This window comes from Nicotiana tomentosiformis, chromosome 4, assembly GCF_000390325.3.
Source record: "Nicotiana tomentosiformis chromosome 4, ASM39032v3, whole genome shotgun sequence".
NCBI lineage: Eukaryota > Viridiplantae > Streptophyta > Magnoliopsida > Solanales > Solanaceae > Nicotiana > Nicotiana tomentosiformis.
Genome location: NC_090815.1, coordinates 104,037,332 through 104,054,087, shown reverse-complemented (window position 1 = coordinate 104,054,087; position 16,756 = coordinate 104,037,332). Strand labels below are relative to the sequence as shown.

At 35.5% G+C, this 16,756-nt stretch overlaps 2 protein-coding genes across 2 annotated transcripts; both read left to right on the top strand.

Annotated features, from left to right (window-relative positions):
- The first annotated feature begins 3,795 nt into the window (after positions 1 to 3,795).
- Positions 3,796 to 8,695, top strand: LOC104086892 (uncharacterized). Its single transcript, XM_009591240.4, has 6 exons — positions 3,796 to 4,151; positions 4,249 to 4,521; positions 7,633 to 7,793; positions 7,878 to 7,983; positions 8,071 to 8,187; positions 8,300 to 8,695. The coding sequence occupies exons 1-6, from the start codon at positions 3,960 to 3,962 to the stop codon at positions 8,435 to 8,437; spliced, it is 987 nt and encodes a 328-aa protein (XP_009589535.1). The 5' UTR covers positions 3,796 to 3,959; the 3' UTR covers positions 8,438 to 8,695.
- Positions 8,696 to 10,019: 1,324 nt separating this feature from the next.
- Positions 10,020 to 13,399, top strand: LOC104086893 (28 kDa ribonucleoprotein, chloroplastic). The gene is made up of 4 exons (XM_009591241.3): positions 10,020 to 10,515; positions 12,542 to 12,640; positions 12,735 to 13,025; positions 13,141 to 13,399. Exons 1-4 carry the CDS (start codon positions 10,141 to 10,143, stop codon positions 13,255 to 13,257), a joined length of 882 nt encoding a protein of 293 aa, XP_009589536.1. The 5' UTR covers positions 10,020 to 10,140; the 3' UTR covers positions 13,258 to 13,399.
- Positions 13,400 to 16,756: the final 3,357 nt, after the last annotated feature.

Sequence of the window (16,756 nt, the reverse complement as noted above, 5' to 3'; positions counted from 1 at the left end):
TTGCAGCCGCTATCATGTCCCCAATCTTTCAATCTCTACCACCCTCACAATTTAAGGTTCCCCAGAACATCCCTTTTCAGACCCTGTTTCCTTCCATGGCTCCCAGCCCCCACGATTTTCAAACTTTTTTCTATCGGCCTTCGCTGCACCACCTCCCCCTACCACAACCACGACTTTCTCTTGCCAGACTCACCTTTATCTTTCTCCCCCACCTCACACGACTGTTAGATCCTTCTATCAGTATAATCGACAACCATTTTTTAATCTAACCAAAAAGAATAAATAGAAAAATGAAGAATGAATTGAAAATTGATAAGTAAATAAGCTCTAAACCCAGATCTTGAGGAGAAGGCCATAAGAATTTTGAAAAAAGAAGATGAGAATAGTGAAATGCAAAAAGAAAGAGGATGATTTTGGCCATGATAGTTAAACTTTAGAACATAACAGAATTCTCATTACCGGCGAACACTAGTTTGGGCGCCGATGTTATTCTATTCAGGTAATGGCAGGAGCAATTTTTTTTCTATTTTATTTGATGTTCTTTGTGTTAGATTAGAAAATTGTTGCTATTATTATAATTGATTAATGAATTATTTAAGGTGTACCAGTGGAGCAATGATTGTAAGAAGAGAGACTCATTCACGTGCGATGAAGAATACTGGTTTTGCCACATCAGTGTTTGTATGTAATGGGTATATTTTTATTGAAATTTGGAGTGTTCAATTGGTACTAGTGTGAGTTGAAGTGACAAAATAAAAATTGGAGTCAAGTTTATGTGGTTGTCTAGGTATTTGGCCTAAAAAATATTTAAGAAAACCTCTTTCTACTAATTTATCATTAATTACGTAGCTTGGAAACAAGAGCAAAAATCTGGAAAAAAAAAAGGTTAACTAATATTAGCAACACCAAAAAAAATTAAAACGGTGAAAAGAGACAAAGAATCGAAAGGAGACTTGGATAATAAAAAGAACCGGGCAAACCAACTCTAGAAAGGATGAAAGAAGACAAAGTAAGTCAATAGGTGGAGATTTGGAGTTAAAATAAAATAAAAATTAAATGATAAAATAGAATTATAGAGTAATAAGTAAGGGCATAATTAGAAAAGAAAATAGGAAACGATCCCACCATACCAAATCGGTTGTTTCATAAAATGGGGCTTTTGATTGTTCCGAAATAATAAATTTAACAATACGATACAATCAATTTTAAATAAACAATCAAAACAAATATTATTTTGGAATAACAATACAATACAATAGGTAACAACCATCCAAACAAGCTGTAATAGTCTCGCTTGAGTTCTTAATTGGGGTAAAGCTAGCGTAATCACAAAGTATTGACCGTAGCATTAAGTGGTGTTTAATTACACGAATCTCAATAAATTTAATATCATGAACATGATAATTTCGAAAATGCCTACAACCTCTAAACAAAAAGTAAAATTGAGTGACTTGGCTATTAACAACCATGGTGATTTAAATAATTACTACTATGATATTTAATTACATAAAATAATATCTAGCTATTAAAGATGTGAAAGTACTTAAACTACCGTATTCTGCAACCAACCATGCGGAGATATTACATGAGATAATATTTTGCTATTAAAGAAATGATTTTTTTGAGATAAGCTTTACTTTTACGTGCTTGCTCGCTTAGTTTAACAGTACCATTGTCAAAATAAAGACTTAGTGATATTTTAGAGTAATTCTTTCTTTCCCCTATGGGTAATAAAGTGTAACCTAGTTGTTAATCTTAAAGCAGAATACATTTTCTTCATTCTTAATAATTTCATATTCTCCCTCCTCGAATCAAGTTATAATCAATTGATCGATTATTTTAACCCGTTTGGTCAAGCTTCTCCCATTCTAATTATTTTTCCAAAATTGAGGTGTTTGACCAAGTTTTTGGAAGGAAAAAAGTGCTTTTGAGGAGAAGCATAAACAGTTTTGGAGAAGTAGAAAAAAATAACTTTTCTCCAAAAGTACTTTTTTGAAAAGCGCTTTTGAAAAAAATACACTTAAAAGCAGTTTTTAAAAGTTTGGCCAAACACCAATTGTTGTTCAAAAATGATTTTCAAATTAATTAGTCAAGCACAAATTACTTATCACCAAAAATACTTTTGAGAAAAATACTTTTGAGAAAAAACACTTCTCAAAATAAGCTGATTTTTGCAGATTGGCCAAACAGGTTGACGTTCTAACTTCCAAAAAGCAAAAGAATTATGAACATGCAATTGAACAACGCAGGCAAAATTTGTCCATTCGACAAAGCTTGTGGGCAATTTAACTCGATAGGTACGAACGACGATAGTGCCAAGTTTTATCAGTCTAGCAAATCTGTGAACAATTGAACCATACATGCAATATTTGCCTATACGGCAAAATTTATGAATAATTTAATAAGAAAGAATGAAGATAATATTAAGTTTTATCCGTCCAAAAAAATTTATGAACAATTGAACAACTCATACAAGATTTGTTAGTCACAGGGGGACTCTAAAAGCTAGGCAGTAAGGCCATTGCCTTAGGCCCCCAAAATTTGAAGGCCCCAAATTTATTTTAAACTCTGAAATTGCATGAGCACAAAAGTTCATGCATTGATTTTCTTTTTGAGTAATTCACATATTATATTAGGTTATTTAGAATTTATTTTAGATATTCACCGATTAGTGCTAGTACTAATTAATATAATGAACTATAATTATCGTTTAAATTGATTAGAAGGAATAAATATTTTTGACATTGTCAATACTCAAAAGTTAAGCTATTACGTTATGTACGTTTATTTCTTTTTCTTGATTGTGATGAGAGCCAAATCAAAAGTTTCATTTTGAGTTCTGGACCTCAACATCCGATAATCCATCACTTGTTGTTTAGAAAGCAAATTTTGTTGTTAGTGTAAAAATTTAATAAAATAAATTTAAGGGCCTATCAATATGGTTTCGCCTTAGACCACAAGATCCGTTGAGCCGCCCCTGGTTAGTCAGACAACATTCCTAAACAATTCAGTAGTACCAAATTTTGCCAGGAAAAAAAAATCAGAAATAGCTAGATTTACAACTGATTATTGAAAAATAGCCACAATTTTAAAACTAATCGAAATTTGACCTCTTTTTAATGTAAAGATAAAATTTGAATAAAAATACCCTTAAAATCTGGAAAAATGATATTCGATTTTTTTACATATGAGATTCTAGCATAATGTGTTGGAGTTCTAACATAATATGATGGAAGTTAATACACAAGAGCTCTATAATCCAGCATATTATGCTGGAACTTTCCGTGTTCTGGAGTTTCAACATAATATGCTAGAAGTTTATATGCAGAGCTCCATAATCCTGCATATTATGTTGGAACTTTTCATGTTTCAACAAATAATAGCTATTTTAATGACTTTATAAACAATGAGTATTTTTCAATTATCAGTCTGAAAACTGACTAGCCTATTTTTTCACAATTTCGCCGGAGAGTTTTGGTTGTCCGACGAAACTTGCGATGTGTAGCCAACTTTTCCATTCGTCCGGTTGTGTATCGGGGCTATTTTCGCGAAACTTAAATTGGGACAACAGGTAAACAATGACATCAAATTATTCTATTTGTGCAAATCAACCCACATAGCTTTGCCTAAGCCCAATACTCATGTGTGCTTTAGATGGCCCAGGCCTTTATCTAGATCCGCAGGTCCCACCGCGTCCCAAACAAATCTGTAACGGCTAGCGCTTCCCACTTCCCATTTCGAAATCTCAAACAAATAAAAAACAATACTAATTCAGACCCCCAAAACCCTCATTTCAGACCAAAACCGCTCTTCCGTTCTCACTTCTCAAAACTCTCACATCTAATTTCGATGACATAAAAATCGTTGATAGATTGATTTTCTTTCCACAATTGTTCCAATCACCGGAAAATTTGAATCAGAATTTTGTGTTCATTTTAGGGTTTATTGAAGTCTGAAAGATGGATCTTTCACAAGAAACGGAAGATTACATTCGTGAATCGATCGAGTACTCTCTTGGCCTCCCTGTTTCCACACAAACACTCCAATTAAAGCTTCGCGCCTCTGAAGAATCCCTTACTCACCTTCGCAATCAGTATCTTTCTCTACAAGCTAAATTGAAAGAGAAAGATGCAACAATCGAACGCACTAGGGTTTGTACTTTTTACCCTCCTCTTTGATTTACTTTGAGAAAAATCAAATGTTTGTTTTAAGTATTGATTCTTTATTGTTAATGTTGTTACTTGTTAGGCTGAGTCAAGTATGAATGCTTCAGCGTTGAAGAAGTTTGTGGAGGAAAATCAGAGATTGGCGGTGGAGTGTTCGAACTTGTTGGCACAATGCAAGAGGTGGGAGAAAGAGTGCTCTTTGTATGATCATGATCGCGAGGCATTAATGGATTTTGGAAATGAGGCGGATGAGAGAGCCAAGGAAGCTGAGATTCGAGTTCATGATCTGGAGGAGGAGGTTCAGAAGTTATCTGAGGAATTGCATTTTTACAAGTCACAATATGAGGCCCAACTGGTATGTATATGTAATTCTTTTTTTTTTTCTTTTGGTTCTCTTCCATGTTTAACTTCTGTTGAATTTGATGTTATGTGGTGTTCATTGATGAATTGTTCGTAGTTCGCATATCAGGCCAATATGGAGGGGTAAGGGGGGGTTTAAATTTGATTTTATGCTGAATGTACTAACACAGGTGACAGGTCTCTGAATGATGTTTAAGTTTAGATTCAAAGTACTTTGAACTTGATCAACGTCAAAACAAATGATTTAGGAACCCTATAGTGTCGAGTTTGAGAAGCTTGTCTCTACTCATTTTCAGAAGAAGTAACTTAATAATTTGTTATATTTTCTGTTGATAATGTAACAACAGTCTCATTAGGATAAAGTGAAAGCTTTTGGGATTTTGTGAATGTTACATTAATATCTACCGATAATTATGTTACTCTTTATCTTTTACATCAAAATTGCTGTATGATATTTATAATTTGATTGTCTGATAATGCTCTATACATCTCTTATGTTCGTGCTCTATGGATTGTATATTATTAGATATGCATTAGAGGGTAGCCCTTCTTTCCTATTAAACTTGACTTACTCACATGCATAGTTTTGACAGAAGAATGTTAAAAGAAATTAGTTGGATTCACAGAAAATCCTCTTAACCTGCCTCTTCTCCGGAAGTATGTAGCATTTTGTTCATCACTTGGACAAGTGAAAATATTTTGGTAGCATGTAGTAGTTGAATGTATTTATGTCTGGATACTTCACAACCTAATAATTGCTTTTTGGCCGTCAAAGAGTAATATCCATGACTTTTAGATTTCAACTACTGGCACCTGTATTGATGACTTATATTCTCTCAGGGCAGTGCTAGAAACATCTGAGGCAATGCTTCATGAAAGAATTGTGTGGTGATATTAAAGTTTTCTCATTAGAATATCACTTCCATATATAGGGTTCTAATACCCTCAAGCTTGATATTTCAGGGAGGAATTCATGAGAGATTTTCCTCATAATCCAAATTAGGTTTCCTTAATCTCTTTGGGGAATGCTACAATTAATTGAAACGGTAACAAATATGCATTGAGGATATTTTTCCCACTATATACACGTCGTAAGACTGCTGTTGTCAATGCTCTGGTCATGATTTGATATTGCAAAGTTGTATTCTGGGGTTGGGTTAGTGGTTACATGGAAACAATTGAAGTTTCACTGCAACATAAATTATTCGCATTATTTCATTATGGTTTTGGGAGCCGAGGGTCTATCGGAAACAACCTCTCTACCCCAGGGTAGGGGTAAGGTCTGCGTACACACTACCCTCCCAGACCCCACTAGTGGGATTATACTGGGTTGTTGTTGTTGTTGTATTTCATTATGGTTTTTGAGATCTAATCTGGTTTGAAAGAGGTTTTCGACCCAAAAAGCTCCATAGAGCTGTTGTATCCGGATATAATGAGGCCCACGACTTTGTTGATTGCCCAATTCTTCAACCATGAGCTATGATGTAGTTAAAATAACTTTGATGGTAGCGTAGTTAAACTTGAGGTCTCTTAAGCCTTGTGTTGGTACCACTGTCTCCCTTTGGGTTTTAGGCATAAGGTCTCCACTTATGGGTTTTCAGAATTAGGTCTATATATTTTGTTGATTGCCTTATTTATCAACTATATGTGTTATGATGTGATTAAAGTATCTTTGATGGTAGCGTACATTTAGGTTTGAGGTCATTCAAGACGTTTGTACCAATGTCTCCATTTTAGGAGTTTAGGCATAAGGTCTCCATCTTCAGGGTTTTAGGCATTAGGTCTATGGTACTTTGTTCATCGTCTTATTCTTCAACTAAGAGTTATGATGTCGTAAAATTATCTCTGGTAGTAGCATACATTAGGTTCGAGGTCTCTAGAGTCTATGAGGTTTATGATACAGGGAAGCAAATGAATTTTGCTGTTGCTTAAACTATTCATGTTATTTCATTAGGATTTTTAAAATTGGTTCTGCTGTGGGAAAGTTTTCGACACAAGCTCCATAGAGCTGTTGTATGTGGGTAATATGAGGTTCATGACTTTGTTCATTGTTTCATTCTTTAACCATGAGTTATGATGTGGTTGAAGTTCTCCGATGATAGCATACATTAGGGCGAGGTCTCTCAAGCCTTCTGTTGTACCAATGTCTCAATTTTGGATTTAAGCATAAGATCTATGTTACACGAATTCTCCCATTATCGTTTTTGACTGGTGTTGACACAACACATCGGTGTGTGAGTGGGATTCATTCTAGAAATGAAGGGTGACGGAAGAAAGAAGAGAGGGAAGGAGAAGAAAAGAAAGATTGATTTTGTGTGTGTGTGTGTGGGTGGGTGGGTTTGGGGGGGGGGGTGATAAAAAACCTACTGGTGATATTGAGAGGAGGAATACATGAAAGTCTTCGCCTGCCATTTGTTGTCACTCTCCAGGTTCTAATATGGAGTAATTTCTTTTTTCCAGTTCTTGCAATGGAATTAGACTTCGTTTCTATTTCTATTGTATGATGAACTAGGTTTTGTCTGTTAGTAGGCCTCCTTTCCATTATATTTTCCTACTGCTCATTAGAGGTTTTTTCTTCTTTTTGTTTTTTGTTATTATATGATGTGCTATTATGGAACAAATTAAATTAAATAATAGTAGAGCTTAAATAAAATCTATTTATATTTATTTTGACTCAATGACCTTTCAATATATTCCGAATCCTAGATTTATGGGTTTATGAATCCAACACCTAGATCCAGTGTCGGATACTCAGACGGGAATCCATGTAACTTAACATAAGGTAATGAAACTCCTGTCTGGACTTCTGTTGCTGTTATGACAATGGGAGGGCTTATTCCTTTCTCTTTCCCGGAATTCAGGTGCATTTTCTCATGTGTGATCGCTATTCAGATAATTAGACCCTTCTTCTGAGGATATGTGATTGGCCTGCTGATTATACTTCTAAACATAATTAATTGGCTGCTTCAAGAATAACATGGTCAATGTTGTCAATTAGTTGTTATACATCCTATTATTTTGGTGACTCTCTAACACATCTCTAGATTGCACGACGTAGAATCTTTCTACTGGAGGCTAATTTTTCGGTTACTACTCATACGTGAAGGATGATACAGCCACGGACGATGTTTCCGTGGAAGAAAATCTGCTCGACACTTTGCTGGAAACTCTGATTGGTAAAGATGATGCTGCATCAACAGCACATGCATTTCTGGAGGCAAATGGTGGTATGGAAGTTTGCCAAAGATTGTTGACAAAGTGGAAGCGGTGAGTTTAACTTCTGTTTACCCTAGTGTCTACAGTTTCGCAATTTGTCTGATTGCCAGCTGAAGTGCCTTCTGATTTTGATAGATTGAGGCCATCGACACAAAAGGCTGTTGCTCTGGCTGCTGAGGTCAAGACTCTGCAAAAAGAAAAGGAACATTTGAGGATAAATCTCCATAAAGCTGAAGATGAGGTAAGTAGATTTATAGAGGGAGAAAAAGCGTTTGATCTCTTGTCGATTATGTAAATTGAGAAAACATGATAATTTTCTGAAATGTAGGTGCAAGTGTTGTTTGAAGAAAACAGTGTTTTGGATAAGGAGAATAAGAGGCTGATAAGGCTATACCAGAAAGAGAAGAACACACCTAGTTCTGTTGGAAAACCTTCTTCTGGAAAGGTGAACTTCTAAGAGTTTCTTTTAGCCTGATCTTTTGTTTCCTCTCAATGCCTTATTAGACGCAGCCGTTCATATAACGTAATATTTCTGTAAATCTTTAATTGTTCACCAGGGTAACAAAAGGAAATCAAGCCCCAAGATAAGCAGTCCAGTCGAGGGAAAACTTGATTTCAGCGAGGTTGATTCATTGAGGCAGCCTTTATCACCTTTACGAGAAAACTCACCTGAATATAGATCATGCAAGAAGTAGCAGGAGAAGTAACATACTGCAATTTCTTCTTCTCATTTTAGGTTTTTCGTGTATCTAAAAGAAGGGTGTTACGATTCTCGGTAACTGTAAAAAGTAACATACTATGTCATCTTCCCCAAATCGCCTTCAAGAATTTGTTCTTCCTTGTGTTAAGGATGATCGAGAAGCTTTTAACCGGATATGAAGTCTGTTTGCTCTATTGATTGACATGTTTTATCTTTTTAGGAGAATGTTAGGAAAATTCTGTTATCGATTTAATTTTGGTGCCTTTCGTTTTTCTTTTTTTAGATATCTTATGTTACTGTTTTATGCTTTATATAGATGATTGACGGGGTTCTTGTGTCAAAAGTCAATGGAACATACTATTGTAACATCAACAATAACTCAATATAATTTCACTAGTGGGGTCTGGAGAGGGTAGTGTGTACGCAGACCTTACCCCTACCAAGGGGTAGAGAGGCTGTTTCCAAATGACCCTCGGCATCCTTCCCTCCAAGAACTCCCCACCATGCTCTTGGGGTGACTCGAACTCACAACCTCTTGGTTGGAAGTGGAGGTTGCTTACCATCAGAGCAACCTCTCTCTCTTGTTGGTAACCCCTCTTGTCCTATGGAACAGACTATTGTACGTTGTCGAAATTGTCAAATGTATAGGCTCTAGCCTCTATGCATATGGCAAAGTTACTTTTCCAAGTTTTGAACTTTTCAACAACAATTTAGTTCCATTTTTGTGTTCCAAATCTATGTTGCAGTCGAATTTGAAAGTGGTTAGTCATTTGTTCTTAGAAGAGTAGATCTTTTATTTCTTTTGGATGACAACTGTGAGTTTTTAGATTTTGCTTTGGAAGAATGAGCTTGTGGGGTTGTTTGTAGAAAATTGGTTATGAGCTTGTCTATTTGAAGAAAATATCATATATATGATGAGAGCACATTATCTCATAACTTTACAAACATCATAATGTTATATTAAGTATTAGCCTGCTTCAATCTATTCAGAATGGGATTGCACCAAATCCAGTGAACTATTTAATCAAGAATTGGAGTTGGATAAGCACATTATAATTGCACAATATTGTGATTATATCTGCTCTTTAAAATTACTCGAGAAGGGAAGTTAAACTAGCGCAAACTACCCTGGCGCCTAAGGTCTAATCACATAGATCGGAATAGGGGCAACTGGGCAAGTGCACATGTAGTCATTCTCATGAATGCTATTTAGAGATTAATCAGTATTTATTTTGTTTTGAAATTTTAAATTAAATATCTTAACTTCAGGACAATTCAGAATATTTTTATCCTGAAAAATTAAATTGAAAAACCGAAATTCAGAACGTATTGGCTAATTCCTAAATATTAACCCTTTAAAGTAGCTACCTTGTATCATTTCTACCTCGGAATAGGATGGAGAGCAGGGTTACAAGGATTTGAATAACATCAAACAACGAAATTGGAAATCGAAATAATGATGCCAAAGTTGTAAAAGCCTAGTTGTGGAAATTCAAAATTTGAGTTTTCGCTTTTTCATATGAAATGTGGTTATTTTTTACTAAAAATAATATAGGTTCACCCATAATAAAAAGGAATTGCCGTTTGAAAATTTTATTTTATGACCCTTATCCAGTCGCCTCCTTAGTTCCAAATTCCAGTTCAAAGCTTTATCCCGTAAACTATCCCAACTGCAGCTTTAGAAAAGAAGCAGCTGCAATGGCGTTACTTCGCCTGTTGTCTTCTCCATCTCAGCTTCACTTTTCCACCACCCAATTCCCTTCTTCTTCTTCTTCTCCCGCTTTGTTTCCCCTTCACCACCAATCTGTAATTCCGATTTTATCCTCTTCTACCGTTTCTTTGCATATTTCTTCTTTATCCCCATTACTCCCTATTAAACCCCCCAAATCCTACCTTTACATCTCCCATTGCTCTTCGTCGACCCAAGCTCCAGAATCTCAACAAGACCAAGAAGAACAATCGGAAGATGAAGGTTCTAGAACAAGAATTCTTGCTCAGAATACTCCTTGGACTTCCACAGCAGATGACCTTCGCCCGCTGTTTGAGAAATATGGCACTGTTATGGATATTGAGGTTTGCACCTTTAAAATTTTCTGCTTTTGGTATGGAGAAAAATGTTTTAACTTATGATATCATTTTCTAGTGTTTGATTGAATATGAAGTAGGGTAACATATGATAAAAATACAAGCTGCAGGATAAGGTATGAAGATAGAGTTTCACTTATGTTTCTTCTAGTACTATTATCTATTGAAAACAATGTCAGCCCTAGAGCTTTGGTCAAGTGGTAAAAGTGCCGCACTTGACGCGTGTGGGTTAGGTGTGTGTTATGAGTTTGGACCCTGCGGCCGACAAAAGTCTGGTATTTAAGTGGAGAGTGGTAGAGAGGCGCGTCCATTATCCATCGAGTTGTGAACCGTGTGCTACTGGCCCTCGGGGATTTTTGGGTTATAAAAAAGAATATGGAACACTAGCGAAGGTATCAACCAGTAGCGGAGCCATGGTTTTTATTACGGGGTGTTGAAATTTTAAAAAGTAAATATACGAATAAGTCAAAGAGATTCAACATATACTATATAAACATAAAAAAATAACTTTTACCTATCTAAATAATATAATTTTTCGACAAATGGGTGTCAATTGGCACCTTTTGGAGCTGTGTGGCTCCGCCACTGGTGTCAACCAAAAAAAAAAAGTATGCCATTTGCTGATGATATTGTGCTAATTGACGAAACTGGCAGGGTTGTCATCCGAAAGCTTGAGCTATGGAGAAACATGTTAGAGAGTAACGGTTTCAAGATAAGTAGAAGTAAGACTGAGAATATACACTGCAAGTTTAGTCAGCACGAGAAAAGTGAATTGATGTGTGACTAGATGGAATTGCGGTGCCAAAATGCAAAAAATTTTGATATCTAGGCTCGTTGTTTCAAGAGAATATAATGCTAGATGAAAATGTTACTCATAGGATTAAACCAGATGGTCGAAATGGAGAAGTATTACCAAGGTGTTATGTGATAGAAGGATTCCTGCCAGGGCGAAAGGTAAATTATAAAACAACTATAAGATCGACTATGTTATATGGTAGTGAATGTTGGGCTGCTAAAGCTCAACATATCCACAAGATGAGTGTTGCAGAAATGCAAATGCTAAGATGGATGTGCTGTCACACAAAATTAGATAAGATAAAAAATGATCACATTCATCAGAAGGTACAAGTAATACACATTGAGGATACAATAAGAGAAAGTCGTTTGAGATGGTTTGGTCATGTCCTGCGTCGACCTACAGATGCACCGCTTTGTAGGTGTGAAGCTATGGTAGGGGAAAGCGTTAAAAGGGGACGGGGTAGACCTAGAATCTCATGAAAGGAAGTTGTCTCGAAAGACCTAATTAATGTAGACTTAACTAAAGATAGGGCACATGGAAGAGGAAAAAACCATATAGGTGATACCTACTAGTTAGGAATGTATTTTAGACTTGGTAGAGAACTTCTATATTAATAGTATTATAATTGTTATTGCTACTACTATTATATATATATATGTATATATATTTCTATATCTTTTTAACTTGCACTTTTATTTTATTTTGGTAATGATGATGATATAAGTTGAGCGAAATGAAAGGAATGAGGATTCATATCGCCGACCTCAAGTTGTTTGGGACCGAGCGTTGTTGTTGTAAAAAGAAGTATTGAAAACACTGTGAAAATGGAGGTTGAAGCTATGTTGCGCGGACTCTCCAAAATATAGTCGTACCAGTGTCGGATCCTTCAAAAATACACTACTTTTGGAGGATTCGACACGTATCCGGCCATATTTTCGGAGAGTCCGAGCAACATAAGTTAGTGTTATGGATTAAGAATTGTAGTATTTGCAAAGGAAATTGACTTACATCCATAAGTTAAAGAAGTCAACTTCATTTCTTTTGATGGAGAAATTTTTTGAAGGATATTTGCTCGTACCAAAATGCTAGAAAATGATTTCAATCATGGAAACTATTCTCCGCTGTACCAAATACCCGCCTGAGCTTATTCAGTTTTTTTAAGGTTTGATTATGTATTTTCTGAGATGGGTTTGTTGTCTGTTTTTTCACCTCAAGGTTGCAATGTACAACAAGACTAGAAGCAGGGGTTTAGTCTTTGTCACAATGGGTTCTCATGAGGAAGCTAAGGCAGTTCTTGAAAATCTTGAAGCCTATGTAAGTATCTCTATCATTAACTCTTCCAGAAAAACTCTATCGGTATTTGATTTTTTGTGCTGAGTTGCATTATTGGATGTTAAAACTTGACCAGGAACTTGAGGGTAGACCATTGAGACTTGCCTGGGCTAAGCCAAAGACTGTGAAACCTTCTTCTCCGCCGCCGTCCAAGCCGCTGCCTGTACACAATGTGTTTGTGGCTAATTTGCATTTTGAAGCAAGGTCTAAGGATCTTATGGAGTTCTTTAAGGCTAATGGGGCAGATGTTGTTTCTGCTGAAGTCATATTCAACAATGATAATCCAAGACGATCTGCAGGATATGGATTTGTTTCTTTTAACACCAAGGTGGAGGCTGATGCCGCATTATCCTCTTTTGAGGGAAAGGTAATTTTGGGGTTGACTGCTTGTTCCAGTGCTTTATTTACTCCTTTTTCATGGACTAGAATTGTTGGATCTGGTTAATGTCAATAACCTGATTTAAGTATATCCTTATCCATAGGAATTTATGGGAAGACCAATAAGGGTGGCACACAGTAAAAGATTTCTGAGAGAAGAGACAAAAAAGAATCTCCAGGCCCAAGAATTATCATCTGAATTGATCTCTGTGGGAGAATGAGCTAAAGCTGCTGGAATTTGAAAGTTATTCCTATGAGGAAGTGAGTCTCCATGACCCTTTGTTTGTATAGTAAAATCCAGGCTGATATCTTGAAAAATTTTGTGTCAGAAATTTTAATATAGCTTCAGATACGTTCCCTGTTTCTTTTGTTGCCTATGTTATCCAAATTATATTCTGTTTCCTAGCTCTTCTTTTTGTTTAGCGGCGAGGACAAAATATTTAATCAGGTATAAGTTTCAAAATAAATGGTCACATGGAAATCTTTTGATAGGGAAAATACCAATTGGAGGAAAATGAGTTAATGAGGAAAATATTTTTCAAAATATTTAAGCCAACCAAACATGGGAAAATTGGAAACCTTCATACCAAACACACCCTATGGTAATTGGATGCAATCCGAAGGTGACATATCCTTAAAATTCTCATTGCAAGAGAATCACTAACTATTGGCATATACTCTATGGTAATTCGTAGTAACTAATTGCTGTCCCAAAGGTGACATGTCAAATATCATTCAAGTTCTCATTGCAAGAGAACCAGTAATTGTTTGTCTTCCCAGATATATGGAAATGCGTGCTTTAGCTAGTTACAATAAAACAGTAATGTCTGGCAAGTTTTAAATCGTTAAAGACTTCCCAAGATTTGATATGTTAAAACTTCCAATTAAAATTGGAGATACTCCAAAACTTATTACTCTTTTTGTTTAGAAGTTTGATTAAATTGATTCACTTTCCAACTCAGAGATCCTCACACACGCAGACACAAACCAACACTCTGAAGGAATATCCTTCGGACGTCAAATTGTCCAGGCACACTTTTGATATCAAATAGCTCATATAATTTGCTGTAATAGTAGGATATTTTAGCAGATATGTTACGCTATTGAGTGGTGTTACAGGGTAGCACGATGGAGTAGGATCACAGCTATCTGTTTGTTCCCCTGTGTAGTGTAGTATTGTTTTATCATTAAGATTTCACTTGTCTTTATTTTTTTCCATTTTACCAACACATGCACTCATCTCCTTACTGTTAGTTTACCTGAACGCATTAGGTTATCTATTCCATAGGTAACACCCCGATACCCAGTACAATACTTTTCTCTTGTTGAAGATCTAGCCCATATTTGGTCCTATTTCCTCGTACTGATTTGACAATTCATAAATGTGTAAGGTGCTTTGTTCTCTCCAGTACACTTCATTTTCCACTTATATTAGCAGTATCTCTCGCTTTGTCGTTTATTCTTTTCTTGAGGTTTATATTTAATCTCGAGTTCTTAGCACCTATATTTCTTAAATGAACAATTACGAAATCACTACGTAAGCACATCCATTGAGTGCACCATGATTTCTTGTAACCCGTAAGGACATGAGTAAACCTTCTCCTCCTCCAGCCATGCTCACAGTTGTTTCTGTTTCTATAGAAAACAATTTTCTTTCTTACTCTTATCTTACCAGTTTTAAGAAAAACAGTTTACTTCTTACTCTCATTCTCGATAGTCAAATTGAACAGAGAAAGAAATCTTCAGAATCCTGTTATCTTGGGGAGTCGACAAAGTGTGGTTACTATGTTAGACAAGTAGGGAAAGTTAGCTACATTGGTAAATTAAGTTTGGCTAGATCCTGGGCAACCAATCAGTAATAAGCCAAGTGTCATCTTGTTTACCCAAATTAAATGTCACAGCTTTCATGACAGGAGATATCACTTGAACTAGACATTGTTTTATATTAAGAATGCTGTTCGAGAGTATGAAAGGAAGTTTTCTTTGATGATACTAATAGAACTAAAGTGCAATCACTGAGTTGCTTCTTTTCCTTTTCCAATCTTTCCCTTATTCCCTGCAATATCACTCTCTTCTGGCCAAGGTCTGCCAATAGAGAAATGATGAGTTCATAGTTTTGGCAGTGAAAGCTGATGCTAGAAACAAAAACAAGGGGCTGGTTTATAATCTTTTGTCTTGTCCATGTATCAAACTGCGTCATTAATCCTTTTAGGAGTTCATCTCTCTGGGAAACTTAAGCCGAGAGTCTATTGGAAATAACTTCTCTACCTGCATAAGGCAGAGGTAAGGTTTGCGTACACTCTGCTCTCTCCAGACCCCACTTGTGGAAATACACTAGGTAAGTTGTTGTTATTGTATCTCTCTAGGAAAATGAAGAGTTGTTATAAAAAAAATTAAAGAAGTTTCACAAGTGAAAAACTGGAAGTGTATGAATAGTTCTTTTCTGTAGAAATCACCTATATCAAGCTGTTTGGTCCAGAGTAGTTTTCTCATTTGGCTAACTTGAATTTGCTTTTGTTTAACCTATGGTTTCTGCAATTACGCATATTTGCATTCTTTATTTAGAATAAGTTTTGGAGTGTGACGCCTTTTAAGTTTTGGAGTAATTTTTTTCGCCTCGGTAAAAGTTAGAGCTCAAGATCTGCTAAAGAAGTAACTCAGAATAGATTAAATGATAAGGACTAAATTTAATGTGATGTTGAACTGCTACCAAAATTTCAGGTGAGACGAACCATTTCGTCTAAATGCCATTTCTATAATTAGTCAAATGCCTCCTTATCCCGTATCAGAAACTCTTTTCATTGGTCAAACTTTCTGATCTTTAACAACAAAAAAAAAAGTGAAATCCCCAGAAATAGGGTCTGGATATATTCACCTTTTGTATCGAAAAATATATTTCACCTTTTTTTGTTTTTATTATTGTAGTATGATTTAAATCACTATTTAGGCTCTGTTTAACTCGCATATGATCAAGTTGGAATAGGGCAGCTAAAGTAGCTGGCGCAGAAAGGAGGGAGCAGTTGGCCCGATCCTCTGAAATTAGTTTTCTATTTCTCTTATATTTTCTGTCAATTGTTCGACAACGAGGGAGAAGCGTGATTGTCTCGTATACGGTGTGTGATTCAAAAGAAAAAATCGTAGTAATTGTTTCTAGAGGAAGTCGAAGGAGAAATACAATAAAAACTTCACCATACGAAATGATTAAAGGAGAATCTAAAACTTGAGAATGATTTCAAAGATAGCAATGAGGATTTGACATCTAAATTGTTGTTAGATTGTCTCGCTCGCCTGTCATTTATGAGAGCTATCATTACATTATTTTCGTGTTATTTCTATTGGGCTGTACATGGGTCGGGTTGGTTCGGATTTTCTAATTATCAAATCAAATCAATTGTATCAGGTTATTAAATCTAAATACCAAACAAAATCAATAAAAGTCGGGTTTTTTAATCTCGTTTTTTCTCGAATTTTTCGGTTTTCGGTTTTTTTTTCTTCATAGTCTTCATAGCACAAAACGTAAAATTTGTGTTCCAAATATTTCTTTAATCCTAGTAAGACAGAACTATATAAGGTGTTTTTCAATAAAATAACATAAATATGATATGGGTCATGGCATTGTACTAAAATATTCAACAATAAAGATAATAAAATCACATAAAATAAATATTATTAATAAACCATAATGAAAACAAACATAATTTAAAATTATGACTAATAAGT

What these genes read in the sequence shown, in the direction of transcription:
- LOC104086893 (XM_009591241.3), top strand. Translation starts at nt 10,141, where the DNA reads ATGGCGTTACTTCGCCTGTTGTCTTCTCCATCTCAGCTTCACTTTTCC. An exon ending in GCACTGTTATGGATATTGAG is followed by an intron (nt 10,516 to 12,541) that starts GTTTGCACCTTT and finishes TTTCACCTCAAG; the next exon opens with GTTGCAATGTACAACAAGAC. An exon ending in TATCCTCTTTTGAGGGAAAG is followed by an intron (nt 13,026 to 13,140) that starts GTAATTTTGGGG and finishes CCTTATCCATAG; the next exon opens with GAATTTATGGGAAGACCAAT.
- LOC104086892 (XM_009591240.4), top strand. Translation starts at nt 3,960, where the DNA reads ATGGATCTTTCACAAGAAACGGAAGATTACATTCGTGAATCGATCGAG. An exon ending in CACAATATGAGGCCCAACTG is followed by an intron (nt 4,522 to 7,632) that starts GTATGTATATGT and finishes TCATACGTGAAG; the next exon opens with GATGATACAGCCACGGACGA. An exon ending in GAAAACCTTCTTCTGGAAAG is followed by an intron (nt 8,188 to 8,299) that starts GTGAACTTCTAA and finishes ATTGTTCACCAG; the next exon opens with GGTAACAAAAGGAAATCAAG.